The sequence below is a fragment of the Carassius carassius genome, chromosome 11 (assembly GCF_963082965.1).
Source record: "Carassius carassius chromosome 11, fCarCar2.1, whole genome shotgun sequence".
NCBI lineage: Eukaryota > Metazoa > Chordata > Actinopteri > Cypriniformes > Cyprinidae > Carassius > Carassius carassius.
This window is the reverse complement of record NC_081765.1, coordinates 30,676,724-30,695,889: the sequence shown is the minus strand read 5'-3', so window position 1 is coordinate 30,695,889 and position 19,166 is coordinate 30,676,724. Positions and strand designations below refer to the sequence as shown.

Sequence of the window (19,166 nt, the reverse complement as noted above, 5' to 3'; positions counted from 1 at the left end):
GCGCCAGGCGCAAATCTAAAATGGGTTGGTCTGAAGTAGCTTCATTATTCATAGGTGTGGTTTGGGCGTTACGTGAAATAAACCAATCAGAGCATCATCTCACATTCCCTTTAAGAGGAGGCGCGCTTATTCTAAAGCGGATTCCTATTATAACGGCGGATTTGCCAGACGCGCGCCAGGAGCGGTTCACAGCCAAGGAGAGCAACGCTCTCGTTAGGGACGTTGGGGATGGAGAAACCCACCCAAAATAACTTCGGTTAAAGAGGCGTATTATAATTTGGGTAAATGTGTAAGCTAGATGTATGCTTTTATAATAAATTGTCTATCTATCTATCTATCTATCTATCTATCTATCTATCTATCTATCTATCTATCTATCTATCTATCTATCTATCTATCTATCTATCTATCGTAATAATGTATGATTTGCAAAAATGATGACTAATGCTTCTGTGTGGATGAGAGAATCGTGCGCGTTGTGCACACGCTACATTGATTATGGCCAAGCATGCGCCCTTAAAATAGCATATGAATAACATGCGCAACGCGCCACTGACTTTAAACTATTTTTTCCTGGTTAGTGGCGCAATTGTTTTCTAAACCTGCAAAATAGCATGAAGGAACGTTTGCGCCGGAACACGCCTCCTTTTTTGCGCTGAACCGCCCAGGGAGCGCAAGTTCATTCCCTAGTTTAGCGACGTGCTTCTGTGGAGGGAAAAGCGCGCTTTGCCCGGGTGCAAAATAGGAATGACACATGCGTCGGTGTACAAAGTCAATTGCGCTGGGTGCAAGATAGGGCCCATCATATGATATATTTATGTATGTATGTATGTATTTGTTGTACTACATTTATGATTAATTAAATTTTAAAGATCATTTTATAAATTACTATTACAGTAACGAGAATTTAGCAGAAAATGTGTTGAAATGTTATTAAAATAATTTTAATTGTGTTTATATGAATAAGGCTAAATTTAATGATGAAATAATGGGTCACATTTTACCCCAATGAAAGAAAAAAGTGTTTCATGTTTCCTTTAATATTTACTACTAAAATTATAACAAAATCATTTAACTAACTAATTCATTATAGTTGTTTTAATTTTCAAACAAAAGTATAAAATTACATATAAAAATTATATTTGAAAAATGTTATAAATATAAAATATAATTATTGTAAAAAAAAAGAGAAAAAAAAACTTTTAAATTTTATTACAGTAACTATTACCGTGCATGTTACTGTATTACAGTAATGTGAATTCTGCAGGAAATGTGCTGAACTGTTAACAGTGTTGTGCCTGAACGCGTTCATTGAACGATAGTTCATGAACTCGTTCATATTTTGGGCGAACGTGAACTGAACGTGCTGTATTAATGCCTGATGAACGTTACTGTGAACTCGTTCATTCTGGTGTCGGTGAACGGCACGCTCTCTCAGGTTAACTTCGTTCAATAGGGTGCCAGATTTCTATAGAGCCTTCCATGCGAAAATCCGGCTAAAACACACCCTAAACAGGTCTTAATATGTAGCGTAAAAACACCCAATCTGGCAACACCAGCCGTCCGCCGCATGCGTGACGCGTCATCAAAAAAAAAAAAACAGCAAATGACCGCAGCATGTAGCAAGAGGGCGTATGATCATTTATAAGAATTTTATGATGTTTATGACAAGGTCGGTGAGAATGGGAGACAAAGCATTAAAGCAACAATGGGGAAATGCTGTCCCCTCAATGCTAATGTAAACCCTGGTTGGATACAGTGGCGCCCCCAGAAAATGTTAACAGGGGTGGCCAAATGAGGCCACAGTAAATTTTGGGGGTGGCACATTATAATAAAGAAAAAAAAATAAGGGTTTGCAATAAAGACAAAAAGTTATATCTCTGTGAGTTCTAGGATTTTATCGATAACGATAATTACACTATTTTGCTGAGTGTTATTGTGCTGATATCTTATTTTTAATTGTGCTGACACCTGATTTTTTTTTTCTTACCTTTACACCATTGTTTCTAAAAGTGTGCACCATAATTTAGGTCAAATACTTGCATTTGGGCTGTTACCAAGCAAATGCAATCAGTATCAACAAAATTGATCTTTGCAATGTAGATAAAACAGAAGCTGCATCTGAAGTGCCATTTAGATGTTTTTACACACTGTTTAATGCAGCTCCGTGGAACATGGAATACTTTAACCTGCAGTTACAAATGAATAAATAATGTTTTGATATTTTAAAGATAAAACATTGAAAACTGATGTTTGAAATTATTAAAAAAATGAAAAGGTTCCATTAAATGTCAAATTAAAACCGCCAATAGGTGGCAGCGAGTCACTGTTAATAAGTGAGTCATTGCGATTGAACCGAATCATTTAAACGGTTGATTCATTCAGGAACGAAACACTTTAATGTTGCTCAGAGACGCAAAACTGTGGCTGCAGCAGGTGCTGCACTTTGTTTTTGACTTCTTAAACTATTGTGAATTTACATTCTGCATTTAAATTAATAGGACCCACTGTAAATAATCCTAGGGGTGGCCGCAGGGGTGGCCAGAGTTTATACGCGCCCCTGGTTGGATATGCATTCAAAATTGGATATGAAGATGAAATCTTATGCATAGCTTCATCGTTAAAACTGATAAAATAATTGCTGTCTGTGATTCTATATGGGCTGTGGCAATAATTTTGAAAAATAATTGCTCGCAGCAACGTATGGAAAAAAAGAACTATGAACTGAACTAGTTCATTTTAAAATTTGTGAATTTAACTTTGAACTAGTTCATGTAGAAAGTGAACTTTCCCAACAATGACTGTTAATGTGCAAAAATATATTAATTGTAATTTTTTTTCTTTAGGTTTTGGGTGAAATGTGACCATACACATTAGTGTGTTTTTACATTTACGTTCCCTTTCCAAGGCGATCTGTTATGTAGTACTTATTTAAATGACACGAGTAGACGGCCAGACACATACACTACGTGGACATTATCTCAATAATATGCTCTCTATATCACTGCTTATATTCTGAAGACAGGCTTCAGACTTTCTCTCTCAGAGCTGTCTACCATCCACTAGAGCCATCTGGCCTGTGTCTGTTTCACTACAACGTGACATTGGCCATAATTGGCCATGAGAGGGTGAAGCGCATGCCGGGCCTCGGATGACATTAAGCAGACCAGTGTTACTCTGGCCTTTCCAGGTCTTTCTGTGTTTACACTCTGTGCCCAGGCCCCTTAAGGCTCTCTGCTTCACATCCTCTCTCATTTTCTCAGTGCATATGATGCATTTTGCAATATATAAAATGTAGAAGTCTGTTTTGAGGGGCTTTATGACACCCTTCCCTTGTTGTGAGTGTTAATCCAGGGTCAGAGGTTTGCTTTGGGACGTTTCTGTTTACAGGTTCTCACAGCTCGGAATTCTTTAGCTGAATACCATCTTCAGAATTCTTTCCATATAATTCTCCTGGGATGGAAGGCAGGCACGGACCCTCCATTAGAGTAATGTAAACACTGAGTGCCACTGAAATGCACAACGTCTAACATGTTAACATTTTCCCAACTGTATTGTGCTGAAAAGTTGCCGGTGGCCATTAAAAACATGAGAGAAGGGCTGTCACTGATGTCAGGTTAGGTGCATGTTGACCGCCACATCCCCTGAGTCAGATACGCTGGCCAACTTTCCACCCTAGTTGTCGATGTTCATATGAAGAGCTTTTTTATTTATCAAAGGTTGGCTCTGAGGTGCTGGAGACAGGAATGAAACATGCCCTTTTTAGGTGCTCCGTGTGCCGCGCTTCGACAGATATCTTCAGATATGCAAGCCGAACAGCTGCCTTTCCACAGTTATGAACAAAAACAAAGAGTTATGAGATAATCCCATATGATGAGGGATTGCTAGTGAATCAGTGTTTTTTGATGACCTATGCAAACGCTCAAACCCCCGAAAAATGAGCAGTCCACCATATATATATATATATATATATATATATATATATATATATATATATATATATATATATATATATATATAGACCAAATATGTACAGACCAAAAGTTTGGACACACCTTCTCATTCAAAGAGTTTTCTTTATTTTCATGACTATGACAATTGTAGAGTCACACTGAAGGCATCAAGGGCTATTTGACCAAGAAGGAGAGTGATGGGGTGCTGCGCCAGATGACCTGGCCTCCACAGTCACCGGACCTGAACCCAATCGAGATGGTTTAGGGGTGAGCTGGACCGCAGACAGAAGGCAAAAGGGCCAACAAGTGCTAAGCATCTCTCGGGGAACTCCTTCAAGACTGTTGGAAGACCATTTCAGGTGACTACCTCTTGAAGCTCATCAAGAGAATGCCAAGAGTGTGCAAAGCAGTAATCAAAGCAAAAGGTGGCTACTTTGAAGAACCTACAATATGACATATTTTCAGTTGTTTCACACTTTTTTGTTATGTATATAATTCCATATATAATTCCACATGTGTTAATTCATAGTTTTGATGCCTTCAGTGTGACTCTACAATTTTCATAGTCATGAAAATAAAGAAAACTCTTTGAATGAGAAGGTGTGTCCAAACTATTTTTTTTAAATATATTTTATTAATTGTATTAAATATTATTTGTAATTACATACAATTCTAATACAAAATCATTATAAATTATAATAGAATTTAATAATAATCATAATATTAGTAATAATAAAATACAAACTTTTTTGATTTCTATATTTTTTATGTTTGCCAAATTTTTGTGCACAACAAGCATTTATCATTTTAATTGATCATTTTTAATCCTTTCTCTGATCCGTTGTACTAAACTATCGTTATTTAGTGCTGTGTCTATAAGACTTTTTGGGTTTTTTTGCATGTTGGGAACAGCCTTTTTTGTAAAGCTGCATCACATTGCAGCAGATTCATATCGGAACAGTCGGAACTAAAATTATTACATTTTAGTTCTTTTAAAGTTGAAACCACAGAGTTGTAGGTGCTACACACAGACAGACAGCACAGGTTAAAAATGTCATCATTTACCCATCCTCATGTCATTCTGAACATCATATTTTGTGTTCCCACAAAAATCACACAGGTTTAGAATCACATGTGGCTTAATAATGAAAAAGAGTTTACATTTTTGGTTAACTATTCCTCTAAGTTTCTGAATACTCACTAGGCGACTTCCATGTGTGATGAGCTGGTTTTGAACCTTAAAGTTACAGTACGCATATGTATAGTAGTTCAGTGTGCTGTTGATAGGAACATGCAGTTCTTGTAGCCACCAATAGGAGGCAGCAGACCAAATGGAGTATGTACAGTACATTCACATCGGCCTTTAAACGCCTCTTTATGGTTTCCTTTTGTTTTCATAGCCCTATGCTGTTTGAGGACCGATCTGATCTACATCGTCGCTGTTCTGTAAGCAGTTGAACTAAAATCAGTGACTAAATGTCTAAGCGCTCTGAACATAGAACAGATTTTTTCCCGTCATTAGTCGGACAAACACATGGTACATTTGACAAAATGCCTTTTTTAACTGTGTGGTTTTAGTAATTTTCATTGGGATATAAATCTGGCCCACAGAAATGCACATGAAAGCTTTTAAAAATGCCCTTTTATACCTGTTGCATACGAATTATGGTGAAAAGTAGTGATTTAGGACAAATGATCATCTGAATTCCAGTGGGAAAATAAAGGCACAAACTGAGCTCCTCAGAGTGAAATGTAAAACTAAAACTTAACCCGCATGGAGCCGAAATGAAACAGAAGGACACAGGGAGCCTTGTTCTAAATGAAGAGTAACTGCAACAAAACAGGGCGATTATTTCAGTATCTCAGCTGAGGGAAGGATCCAGACTCACTGAATCAATGTAGACACACCCTCAACTCCACTGGGCTCCAGGCAAACTGATGTGATTCCCCATCCCTGCCCTACATCTGTAGATTTGATTACTGTGGATACAGTAAATAACAAACACTTTTGCTGTCTTCACTTTCAATATCTTCTGACTGTAAAGGTATAGACGTATAACCTGTCGGAAAAACCAAAGCCAGTTTTTACAGTAGTGCATGGTTTTTAGTTGGACTGTAACTGGTAAACCATCTTAAATCAGCAACATATCCTCTTCCAGCTAGTCATACCAGGTTATTTTGGTCAAAATACTGGTCAAAGTTAGTCAAAAAGGTTTTTGGAACATGTTAGGTAGTCACCTATCTAGCAACCATCTTTGGGATTATTATTTTAAGGCTGCCAAGGTTAATGCGCATTGTGTGCAACATTTCATGTTTGATGCAGTCAAGTTGCAAAGTTTTATAATATAACATGTAGGGCTGCTTGATTATGACAAAAATGATTATTGTTGATTATTCCCTTGAAATTGTAATTGCGATTATTAATTACAATTATCACAATTTGTTTGAATCAATTGCATGCCATATTTTTCCATGAAAATAAACAAGCTGAAAACACACTAACTGAAAAACCTTTAGTGCTTTTCTATAGTATTAAGCCTCAAATGTCAACTATACATCAGATTGGTTTCTTCTTTAAATGATAAATAAAAAGTAAATATATCAATGATATTTTAAAAAGCAATAGAAAAACCCTTAAGATAACAACTTGAAAAAAACACAAGTGTGCAGAATAACATAAGTGGACGTTGAACAATTAATTGTCACTTTGAACCATTTCGTAATTGTGGCATCCATAATTGGAATTCGATTATAAATTTGATTAATTGTGCAGCCCTGCTACTTTGTATCTGAAATTAAAATTATTTTGTGGCCATTTTTATTTTTGACATGGCTAATTTAATTTAAGTTTCATTTAGTATAGTTTAGCTAAAATAAAGCTTGGTTCCATCATTAAAAAAAAAAAATTATTCAACAAAGCTGATGCAACTTTTCTTTTTTCCTCAGTTGTGAGATATAAACACAGAATTGTGAAATATAAATGCAGAACTGTGAGATATTAACTTGAAATTCTGATAAGTCAGAAAAGTAAACAAAATTACCTGTGTGTAATCTCAAAATTCTGAGAAAAAGTCAGAATTACGAAAAAAGTATGAAATCTGAGATAAAAAATGATTACTTTTTTTTTTTTTTTTCTGCATGGCTGAAATGGGCTTCTCTCAATTTAATTTTTTCCCAGTTTTAATTTAGTTTGCATTTAAATTTTTGCTAATGATAAAACTGCTAAATTAGAATAGATGTCTGAAAGTCAAGCAAACCATCTTAGACTTAGACTAATAAACCAGCTATCATGTTTCAAAACACAGCTACTAGCCTAATTTTCCAAAGAGTTTGCAGGTTTTTTATGGTTAAATAACAAGTCGCCTAGAAACTAAATTGTGTGTAAATAGTAAATCTATGTAATGCTAGCATTTGTTCTGTAGTTGTATATTTATAAACAGCTCTGTAAATCTCTGTAAATGTGCTAAACAGGTTTCATGATGATGCAAAAACTGAATTTGCTAAAATTAAAAGTGGCTTTTTAATACTGTGTAAATATCTCTAAGTGCCATCATCTTTGTGTGCGTCAGCGTTTGAATTGAGGGTTTCCATGTTTCCAAACTGAAAGTACATCTTTTACTCTCTTCTCATTTGAAAATTCAGCCTTTCCCAGCTAGATGCAGCACAGCATTACTGCAATTTAAAAAGTGAACTCACAATCTCTTCTGATGATATAGAATCAGTGTAGCTGATGACACTCGCTTTGGAAATGTTGACCAGCCTGTGTGGATCTAGATTTAGGATAGAAATATTAATTATAATGATAATAGTGCATTCATGGTTTCACAGAAGTACCGATTTATTTTAGCTACATGCCATTTTAAAAGAAGGCTCACTCAATTTGGGCCTTCCTGCTAGGAAACTCCCTGCGTTTTTTCTTCCTGCAGTATTTAGTTAAGTGGGCTATAATTTGCGTTCTGTGAATGGGTTCAGGCAAGTGGTACGATCATTTGATGAGCCGTGTCAGTCTGGACCAAATCAAGTCAGTCACACATGAGTTTCTCTTTCTCTTTGATCAATTTGAGCACTGGTCAGTGCACAGATCTACTCCTGCAATCCTGTCAGGCGGCCCTTATTAGTCCTGCTCACTAAAACACGCCTCTCTATTCTGTGGCTTCTACCTAATGCTATTTAAGGCTGGAAAAAAAAAAACCTTAAGTATTCAAACATTGTTACATAGCATCGATTAAGAATTGATTTCATTATAATAAATGAGTTGGAATTAGAATGGGCTACACCCACAGGAAGTTAAACTTATTGAATTACAATTCTGTGAGAGCCACCCAGACATTTATTGTGAAACAACAGGATGAAACTGCTCGAAACGATGGTAGCTGCTCGCATTTCAGCCTGTCTGAGTGACATTTCTAGCTGGATGAATGACCATCACCTTCAGCTTAACCTTACGAAGACAGAACTCCTGGTGGTCCCAGCTAACCCATTGCTTCATCACAACTTCTCTATACAGCTGGGCTCATCAACCATTACTCCTTCGAGGACAGCTAGAAACCTAGGAGTTATGATGGATCATCAGTTAAGCTTCACAGACCACATTGCTACAACGACCCGGTCCTGCAGGTTTGCCTTATACAACATTAGGAAGATTAGACCCTTCCTGTCAGAGCAAGCAACCCAACTTCTTGTCCAAGCTCTTGTTCTCTCCAGACTGGACTATTGTGATGCTCTCCTGGCGGGCCTTCCTGCATGTACTGTCAAGCCTCTGCAATTGATCCAGAATGCAGCAGCGAGGGTTGTCTTCAATGAGCCAAAAAAAGCTCACGTTACTCCTCTCCTCATCAGGTTACACTGGCTACCAGTAGCTGCTCGCATCAAATTCAAGGTACTGATGCTAGCCTACAAGACGACCACTGGCACGGCACCAACTTACCTAAACTCACTGGTTAAATCTTATGTGCCCTCCAGAAGTTTGCGCTCTGCAAGTGAACGACGCCTTGTGGTGCCATCCCAAAGAAGTTCAAAATCACTCTCACGGACCTTTTCCTGGACTGTGCCCAGCTGGTGGAATGACCTCCCAATCTCAATTCGTACAGCTGAGTCTTTACTCATTTTCAAGAAACGGCTAAAGACTCATCTTTTTTGCCTGCACTTAACCAACTAACACTAGCACTTTTCCTTTTCTTGTCTTTTAATTACAAAAAACAAAAAAAAACAAAAACAAAAACAAAAAAAAAACAATGTGCGTTCTATACTAGACTAACTGAGACTTGTCATGGCACTTGTATACTGTTGTTGTTCTCTTGTTGACCTGACTGCTTCTATTGTTCTCATTTGTAAGTCGCTTTGGATAAAAGCGTCTGCTAAATGATTAAATGTAAATGTAAAAACTGACCTCACCTGAAGCACTCTGTACAAGATTATTGTCCAGTAAGCTCAAGTGTGACTGCTGGAGATTAAAAAGATCAGTTCTTGTTTACATTTTAAGAAACAGTCTAAACCACATAAGCCTGAAGGAAGTCTTGCTGAGCATGTAAGACCAGAGCATTGACTTTACTTTGGCAATAGTAGCCTGACGATTAAAAATCTTTGCTGCTGATGTACAAACATTGCAGCTTTTATCCAAGATTGTGGTGACTCAAGATATGGTGGGTGGCTCAATCAAAATATTGCTCACCATCGTTACTATGGTGCAATAATCTAAACCCAGTATTCTGGGAAACCATTTCTGCAGTTAATACTATAGTAAGCCGCAGTCATTCTAGTTTCAAATTTTTTTTTATATTAAGTTTTACTATTATTCTATTTTCAGTTGTTTACATTTGTTTTCTTTAATAGGTTTGTATTCGTTTTGTGCTGCGCAGCGTCTTTACACACGGACAACTTTGACATCATATACCTCTGTAAATCAATACAATTTGCATGACGCATTCCAAGATGGTCGCGCTCTGTGAGAGCTCTGCAAACTTAAGAGTTTACAATGGTTAGTCTTGCTAAATTGGAAGTAAGAAATTCAAAAAAGTTTTGGAGATCCTGGAAATGGCACCGCCTAAGAAAACTGTGCCTAAAATGGAAAGCGATATGGAAGAAATCCGCAAGTCGCTCAGTCATATGTCTGTGGAACTTGTCAAAGTCACCGAACAGCTGACAAAGCTAACGCAAGTTGTAGAAGAGGTGAAACAACTGAAAGACATGATAAGCGCAAAAGACAAAATAATCAATGAACTCGAGAGAAGGCTCGATAACATTGAACAACATATGCGAACAGATGATGTAATAATTACTGGCCTGACCATCAAACCTCAGTCTTATGCGAAAGCTGTTGCAAGTGGTAGCAATGTCAGTGAGGATGCGGAGAAAGCTGATTTGCAAACACTGGAAGGGCAAGTTCTTCAATTTTTGGCCGAGAAGGATATACATGTGGATCCGAAAACCATTTCTTCGTGCCATACCCTACCACGCAAAGACAAGACGAGATCTGCTATTGTCATGCGCTTCGTAAATCGGAAAAACAAAACTGAAATGCTGAGCCAAGGAAAAAAGTTGAGAGGAACAGCGGTGTATTTGAATGAGCATTTAACGTAGAAAATGGCAAATATTGCAAGAGAAGCCCGCTCTCTGTGGAAAATTGGAAAAATTAAGGCGACATGGACAAGAAATTGTAAGGTATTTATTCAACTTAATGGGTCAAATCCGGAACAAGCTAAAGTTGTGATGTTAAGAGACTTAATAGATCTAGAACAATTTAAATAATGAGACATATTCCCTTTTGCATTTTCGATACACCTCAAGATATGCCGATGTTAAACCCTGTGAATGTGAATTGGGGTCAGATCAATGTATTTATCTTGTTGTTGGACTGGGCCTGTATGATTTTATTAGAATGTCTATTCGATCCAAGTACTCACACTTTCGATCATGGTCACAAATGTTGATATAAACAGTGACAAAATATTTGATATGGAAACTGTCTTTGCACATAATATACTAGTGCCTGGGGAATGTCACTACTTTACAACACAAGAGTTTAATGGGACTACACAAAGGTTTTCTGATGACGCATTTTCCATCATACACTTTAATAGCCAAAGTTTGAAATGTAAATTATCAAAGATTAACAACTTTCTTAGCGATTTAAAACGGACATTTAAAGTGATTGCTGTAACAGAAACCTGGTTGAAGGAAATGGTTGACAGCGTACAGATCAACGGTTACAACATGTTTTATGTAAACAGGATGGGGAAAGGTGGAGGAGGTGTTGCCCTCTATGTTGATGCTAAACTTAAATGTAAAGTTGTTGAGCACAAAACTATAGCTGTGACTGATATGATGGAAGCATTAACGATAGAAATCATAAATGATAAAGGAAAAAATGTGTTAATCACTTGGGTTTATAGACCACCTGGGGCTGCTACTGATTTGTTTACAGAAAAAAATATAGAAATGTTTGAGGATGTAAAGAACAAATCATTAATCGTATGTGGTGATTTCAATATAGATTTGGGTAGCAAAATAGCAACTAACGACTTCAAGAATTATATGGAAATTGCAGGTTTATGCCCAATGATAACTAAACCAACCAGAATCACAACTCATCGTGCTACGATTATTGATAATATATATACAAATATACACGGTGAAATTATAAATGGTATTTTCATGACAGATGTGAGTGATCATTTCCCTGTATTTAGACGTTATTGTTGAGCCTTTTACTTACATTTGTAATTTGTCATTCACTACAGGGAAATTTCCAGAACGTATGAAAATAGCCAAAGTGGTTCCACTTTACAAAAAAGGAAATAAAAATGATGTTTCGGATTATAGACCCATATCCCTGTTACCACAGTTATCTAAAATTTTAGAAAAATTAGATTTAGATTAAAACATTTTTTGGATAAAAATTAATTGTTAAATAATAGTCAATATGGATTTCGTTCAAATCATTCAACTGCAACAGCGATTTTGGAACTGGTAGAAGAAATAACCAATGCTATGGATAAGAAACATGTTACTGTAAGTGTCTTCGTGGACTTGCAAAAACCGTTCGATACCTTAGACCATAAAATATTATTGAGTAAATTATATAAATATGGTATAAGAGGCATAGCTCATCAGTGGGTCAAAAGCTATTTGAAAGAAAGAGAGCAGTTTGTTGAAATCAATAACACAAAATCAAAAAATTGTCCAATAACTTGTGGTGTTCCCCAGGGATCGGTACTAGGTCCAGTACTTTTTCTTCTTTATGTGAATGATATAGCAAATGTTTCTAAGTTACTAAAATGTATTTTGTTTGCGGATGATACTACTTTATTTTATGCTGGCAAAAATATAAATAACGTATTACAAGTTGTAGAGTATGAGTTTGGGAAAATTATGAGATGGTTTAACGCCAATAGATTGTCTTTAAATATTATTAAGACAACATTTATGATTTTTAGTTGTATAAATAAGGATTTTGATGCAGCATTGTCAGTACAAGGAGTACAGATTGAAAGGACTCATGAATTTAAGTTTTTAGGTGTTGTGATCGATGAACAGTTGACATGGAAATTCCATATCGACCATGTTAAATCTAGGGTATCCCAAATTATAGCAGTGTTACATAAGGTAAAAGTATCTGTTAATAAATGTGCCTTAATTTTGTTATATAATTCATTGATTGTTCCACATCTGACCTATTGCATTGAAGCATGGGGAAGTGCAAACAAGACTTATATAGAACTAGTTTTTAAATTACAAAAACGTGCTATTCGCGTTGTAAATGGAAGTGAATATAGGGCCCACACAAATTTAATATTTATACAGTTAAAAATCTTAAAATTCAATGACTTATTCGAATATAGCCTTCTAAAAATAATGTATAAAGCTCATTTGAAAACATTACCTGATAAATTGCAAAATAGATTCATCAAGAGAGTTAGTAGATTCAATTTAAGAGGAACTGAAGTCTTTCAGAAACCTGAGTTTAGAACAAAATTAAAGGAAAGATGTGTACCTCAATACAAGGTGTCAGTCTGTGGAACAATCTAAATAGCGAAATTAAAACTTCAACATCGTTTTTTGTTTTTAAGAAGAGTGTAAAAGCATTACTAATAAAGAAATATTATGCTTCTATTTAGTGTTGTAAGCGCACCTCTTTGGAATTGTAATTTAACTTCTGTTGATAAGGGGCGGATATTATAAGTTTATCTTCTTTCTGCTCCTTTTCATTTCTTTTTTTTTAAAGAATGAAATAAAATATGAAATGAATGAATTTAAATTCAAGTCTCGCATACTTCAATGCACTTTGATTGGAACAAATACGTTCGCTTCGAACTGGAATCATGGCGGAATATCCTGTGATGTCCACTTCGCAGGGCACTTAAGTTCAAATAGAACAAATGTCTGAAGCACTAAGAGAAACGTTCAAAATGTGCAGAGCAGTGGGCCGCGAGGACTGGAATTGAGATCCACTGCACTAAAGGGTGTAGTTTATTGATGTTTACTGGTGAGTGATTGCATTGGGAGTTGTTTACGATTACCACTTAAAATTAATATTAATGTGGCTTTTTTTAATTTCAATTACGTTAGTTTTTATTTAGTTTTATTATTTCATTTTTACATATTTTATATCTTTTATTTTATTATTTCTTATGTCTGTTTTTTTTATTTAACAATGTTTTAATTTAGGTTTTTCTTAATGATAACACTGCTGAATAAGAATAGATCTGAAAAGTCAAGTCTGAAAGTAGTTTCGTAGTCTTTCGTAAAAAGGGCGGGAGAAATACTGGTGTCTTTGATTCAATGCAAAGTTCTCTAGAACGTACCTTCACATGATATTAGTCTCAGATCTTTTCTGTTTCACATCTACTTCCTGAGAAAAAAAGAGTCTAAGATGAAAGAAAGATGGAAGTAAACACAAAAAGATAGAGAAAGCTGTGGAGGAGAAGCGGAGTGCCGCTGAAGCGATGGGAGAGAGTGTGTCAGATTTTGCAAAATGTGTTAAGGTATAACATTTGTAGCAGTGAAGAAGCAAAAGACTGATCTGCACACGGTTCTCAGCTGATCCGATCTTTACATTCAAATCCCAGTATGCTCCCAGACGTGGCTAAAACTAGATGTTGTTGTTGCTGTTAAGGAGAGGTTATCCATGAAATTGTTTTACCTGTGAATCTGCATGTTGGCTTGGATTGTGTGTCATAAACTTCTTCTGAAATCTCTGCTTTCCCTCAGATGTGGTTGTAAAGACTGTTGTATGGGACTTCTAGGCAAAGGAGACAGATAACCGAGATAGCTGACCTAGATGATGATTCTTTCTGCTCTGTGTTGTTCCGCCAGTGGTTGTATTGCATCTAATGGACTGACTTCTGTGTGTGACCGATGAGAACCCTAATGGGTTTGGTGGTGGTCATGCTAAATGGACAGAACAAAGCTCTCAGAAGTACGCAGAAAGTTGATGTTGCCAAGCGTTCTCACTTGGTGTCGGCGGAGCGGATGCGCTCTAGTTAGCGGTCGAGCCTCAGCTCTGGGAGGCTGTTTTGGGGGCTGCAGTAGTGCAAACTCTACAGCTGGGGTATAATTTCCCTCTAGCTTTATTAGTCTTGGAAGACAGACTTTGGGAGGATTCTTTTTTTCTCAGGAATTGAGACAGACATGTAGGGTCTCTTGCGGAACACCGAGATTTGGTGATTCACATTACATCATTGACCACTCAGACCTCAAAATCCTGAGGTTTCGCCTTTCAGCGGAGGCTGTTTTGAATCTCCTTTGGGTTTTGAACAATTCCCAGGATTCCAGTTACAACTTTTTATATGCACTATATCAAAAAAACAAAGAATTTTTTTTTTTTTTTTTTTTTTACCTCAAATAAATAATGCTTTTATATGCACTGCTAGTCCAAAGTTTCTTTATTTCTTTTCTTTATTGTACACAATTGGAAATGTGTCTTGGCTTCACAACACATTAAAACAAGCCTGGTACAATATAAAAAACAAACACTTTACACAACAACCCGAATAAAAGTCAAATAAAATATCAAATAAATTACAATACAATAGGCTCAACATTTCACTTTAACATGCACATGCATATATACATTTCCACATATACATGTCTACATAAATATCAATATTCATGTCTCAGCATTTAAAATTCTAACTGCAGTTGGCACAAATGATATCTGATACATATTTTTGGTTGCCCAAAACATCGCATTTATGGCAACAACTGGCTAAGGATGTAGTGTAGCTTGGAACAATTAAGAGTCTTCAAGGTTTGAAAGAAGTCTTACTGTATATGCTAACCAAGGCTATATTTATTTGATATAAAATGTAACATTTTAAAGTAATATTACGATTTCATATATTGCAATGTCATATATTTAATATTATAGTTTTCTATTTTAAAATGTAATTTATTCCTGTGATTTAAAGCTTAATTTTTTTATGTATTTAACTTATACACTGTATGATATATATGTGTATATTATACACACACACACACACACACACACACACACATATATATATATAGCCTACGTGTTTGTTTAAATTGGAGTACATTTACATAAATGTATTATATTAGCTTAGTATAAATATATACTTACAACCCGAATTCCGGAAAAGTTGGGACGTTTTTTAAATTTTAATAAAATGAAAACTAAAAGACTTTCAAATCACATGAGCCAATATGTTATTCACAATAGAACATAGATAACATAGCAAATGTTTAAACTGAGAAATTTTACACTTTTATCCACTTAATTAGCTCATTTAAAATTTAATGCCTGCTACAGGTCTCAAAAAGGTTGGCACGGGGGCAACAAATGGCTAAAAAAGCAAGCAGTTTTGAAAAGATTCAGCTGGGAGAACATCTAGTGATTAATTAAGTTAATTGATATCAGGTCTGTAACATGATTAGCTATAAAAGCTTTGTCTTAGAGAAGCAGACTCTCTCCAAAGTAAAGATGGGCAGAGGCTCTCCAATCTGTGAAAAACTTTAAAAACAATGTTCCTCAACGTCAAATTGCAAAGGCTTTGCAAATCTCATCATCTACAGTGCATAACATCATCAAAAGATTCAGAGAAACTGGAGAAATCTCTGTGCGTAAGGGACAAGGCCGGAGACCTTTATTGGATGCCCGTAGTCTTCGGGCTCTCAGACGACACTGCTTCACTCATCGGCATGATTGTGTCAATGACATTACTAAATGGGCCCAGGAATACTTTTAGAAACCACTGTCGGTAAACACAATCCACCGTGCCATCAGAAGATGCCAACTAAAGCTCTATCATGCAAAAAGGAAGCCATATGTGAACATGGTCCAGAAGAGCCGTCGTGTCCTGTGGGCCAAGGCTCATTTAAAATGGACTATTTCAAAGTGGAATAGTGTTTTATGGTCAGACGAGTCCAAATTTGACATTCTTGTTGGAAATCACGGACGCCGTGTCCTCCGGGCTAAAGAGGAGGGAGACCTTCCAGCATGTTATCAGCGTTCAGTTCAAAAGCCAGCATCTCTGATGGTATGGGGGTGCATAAGTGCATACGGTATGGGCAGCTTGCATGTTTTGGAAGGCTCTGTGAATGCTGAAAGATATATAAAGGTTTTAGAGCAACATATGCTTCCCTCCAAACAACGTCTATTTCAGGGAAGGCCTTGTTTATTTCAGCAGGACAATGCAAAACCACATACTGCAGCTATAACAACAGCATGGCTTCGTCGTAGAAGAGTACGGGTGCTAACCTGGCCTGCCTGCAGTCCAGATCTTTCACCTATAGAGAACATTTGGCGCATCATTAAACGAAAAATACGTCAAAGACGACCACGAACTCTTCAGCAGCTGGAAATCTATATAAGGCAAGAATGGGACCAAATTCCAACAGCAAAACTCCAGCAACTCATAGCCTCAATGCCCAGACGTCTTCAAACTGTTTTGAAAAGAAAAGGAGATGCTACACCATGGTAAACATGCCCCGTCCCAACTATTTTGAGACCTGTAGCAGAAATCAAAATTGAAATGAGCTCATTTTGTGCATAAAATTGTAAACTTTCTCAGTTTAAACATTTGCTACGTTATCTATGTTCTATTGTGAATAAAATATTGGCTCATGTGATTTGAAAGTCTTTTAGTTTTCATTTTATTAAAATGTAAAAAACGTCCCAACTTTTCCGGAATTCGGGTTGTACTTTATATATAAATCTACCGTTATGTACATATATAGTTTTCGAATGATTCCCTGGATGCTGTTCACATCTTTTATATGCATCATATCTCCTGATTTCTTCAACCTTGCCATTGAGTTCAGTGGTAGTTTAAAGAACCGCAGAGTTGCCTGATACTGGAAAAGTAAAGCGAGGCATAGTGATCTCCGTCTTGCCATGTCTTTCTGTGTCCTCATGGTGATTTCTTGTGTTCTTGTGCCATCTCAGACTTACATAGGTATTCTGAGGCTAGCCAGACTTCAGCTGGCCAATGACATCATGGATTCCTGGGGCCCAGAAGCTTCATAAATAAATGCCTTTCTCTAGCTCTGAGTTGACGGCAGAATAAACGCTGCTACGGATCCTGGTCTAAACTTCTGTATATGGTGCTTCTCGGCCACCAGGCAGAATCACAGTATTGCTGGAGCTGTGCGCTCTTGTCTAAATATTTACCTATGCTGTTTAGTGATGCACCTACACACTGGACCCAGCCCATGTCTTCTCTTTCACACTTTGGTGCTGTTTGATCAGTGTTTGAAATAATTACGTAACCAATAGTGTACACATTGCATTTACATTTATGCATTTGGCAGATGAATGTATCCATATATCAGTTCATGCACTTTCTGGGAATTGATCCCATGACCTTGGTGTTGGCATACTCTGTTTACTTTTGATTGCTCGTTGAGTTATGATTAATTTATTTGCATTTATATAACTTTTATGCAAAACGATTACTATTATAGTCATTTTTAATGCACTTTTTGGATTTTAAAAGATGCATCAGTACATTAGTGAGTCAATTTTCACAGCACTTCAGTGAGTTTTTAATTTAGAAAACAAACTTTCAGGTGTCCTTCAGACATATAATGTGGAGGGGTGTCAGAAAAGCAGATTTCCTGAAGCCTTTTCAGTCATTTGTGCTTGTCAGTGTATTAACTGCTTTCTTTCTTATGTTTCATTAATCGCAGGCCCCCAGCAATGACCTCCCACTGAAACATATAGAGACAACAGTGAGTATCTCCAACAATCTTTTACAACTTTATTGACTTTATTGATTAAGTGCATGCATGTTTTCTTAACATCAGTTTTGGTGGTGGCATTTTTTTAAATAAATGCATGTTTAATATTATTAAAATATATAGTTTACATTATATTACAAACAAGGACATTTTGTTATATTATTTTTAGTTTTAAAATGTTTTTTATTTTTAATAGTATTTTATTTCTATTTCATAATTGTTAAAATAATGTTATTTTTAAAATAAAAACTATTAATTTTATTCTATAATAAAGTAGTAATACAAAAACAAAAATACTAACATTATATTAGTTTTAATTTAAAACATTTGTATTTTTTGTAATCTTTTTATTTTATAATTTTAATACTAATTATACACACACACATAGAGAGAGAGAGAGAGAGAAAGAGAGAAAGAGAGACATTTATTGTACATTTACTAAACATTTATTATATATAGCTTATATATAGTTTTAATAAAAAAAATGTACCTCTTATTTTTAATATATATATATATATATATATATATATATATATATATATATATATATATATATATATATATATATATATATATAATTTTGAGAATTGTATTTGCTTCAAAGTAGGCTTCACCCACAAACTTTTCCTTACAGTTACCATCTTAAAAGCGAGCATTGACAAGCTTGTTGGGTCATGTTACATTTCCAACTTTATAAGTACAACAGCCAAATGTCAAATGTTTGAAGTGTTGGCATTTGTTAGGTCAGTGTGATCACAGTATGAAGTCATTACTGACATTGCTGCAGAAATAACATCTTTAAGATGTAAATATTTAGGTCTTTAGCGGACTGCTATGCAGCTTCTGTAGTCTAAACTTCACCAGTCTAAACCTCACGGAGTGCTGAAGTTCAAATTATTGGTTGGAATAGCTAAACACAGCCTTAATGGGGCTAGAATGACCGCCCAGTGCATGCTTTAAAGGGACAGTACGCTTAAAAACAAAATTCAGTCATTACTCACCAGTGTTGGTCAT

General features: G+C 35.9%; 1 protein-coding gene across 10 annotated transcripts in view; it reads left to right on the top strand.

Annotated features, from left to right (window-relative positions):
- Positions 1–19,166, top strand: part of tns1b (tensin 1b) — a 235,509-nt gene that overhangs the window by 148,522 nt on the left and 67,821 nt on the right. For all 10 annotated transcript variants that reach the window (XM_059562497.1, XM_059562504.1, XM_059562500.1 and 7 more), the window contains one exon: positions 18,102–18,143. In XM_059562497.1, the coding sequence (XP_059418480.1) occupies positions 18,102–18,143 (42 nt within the window). The remainder of the gene's footprint in view (positions 1–18,101; positions 18,144–19,166) is intronic.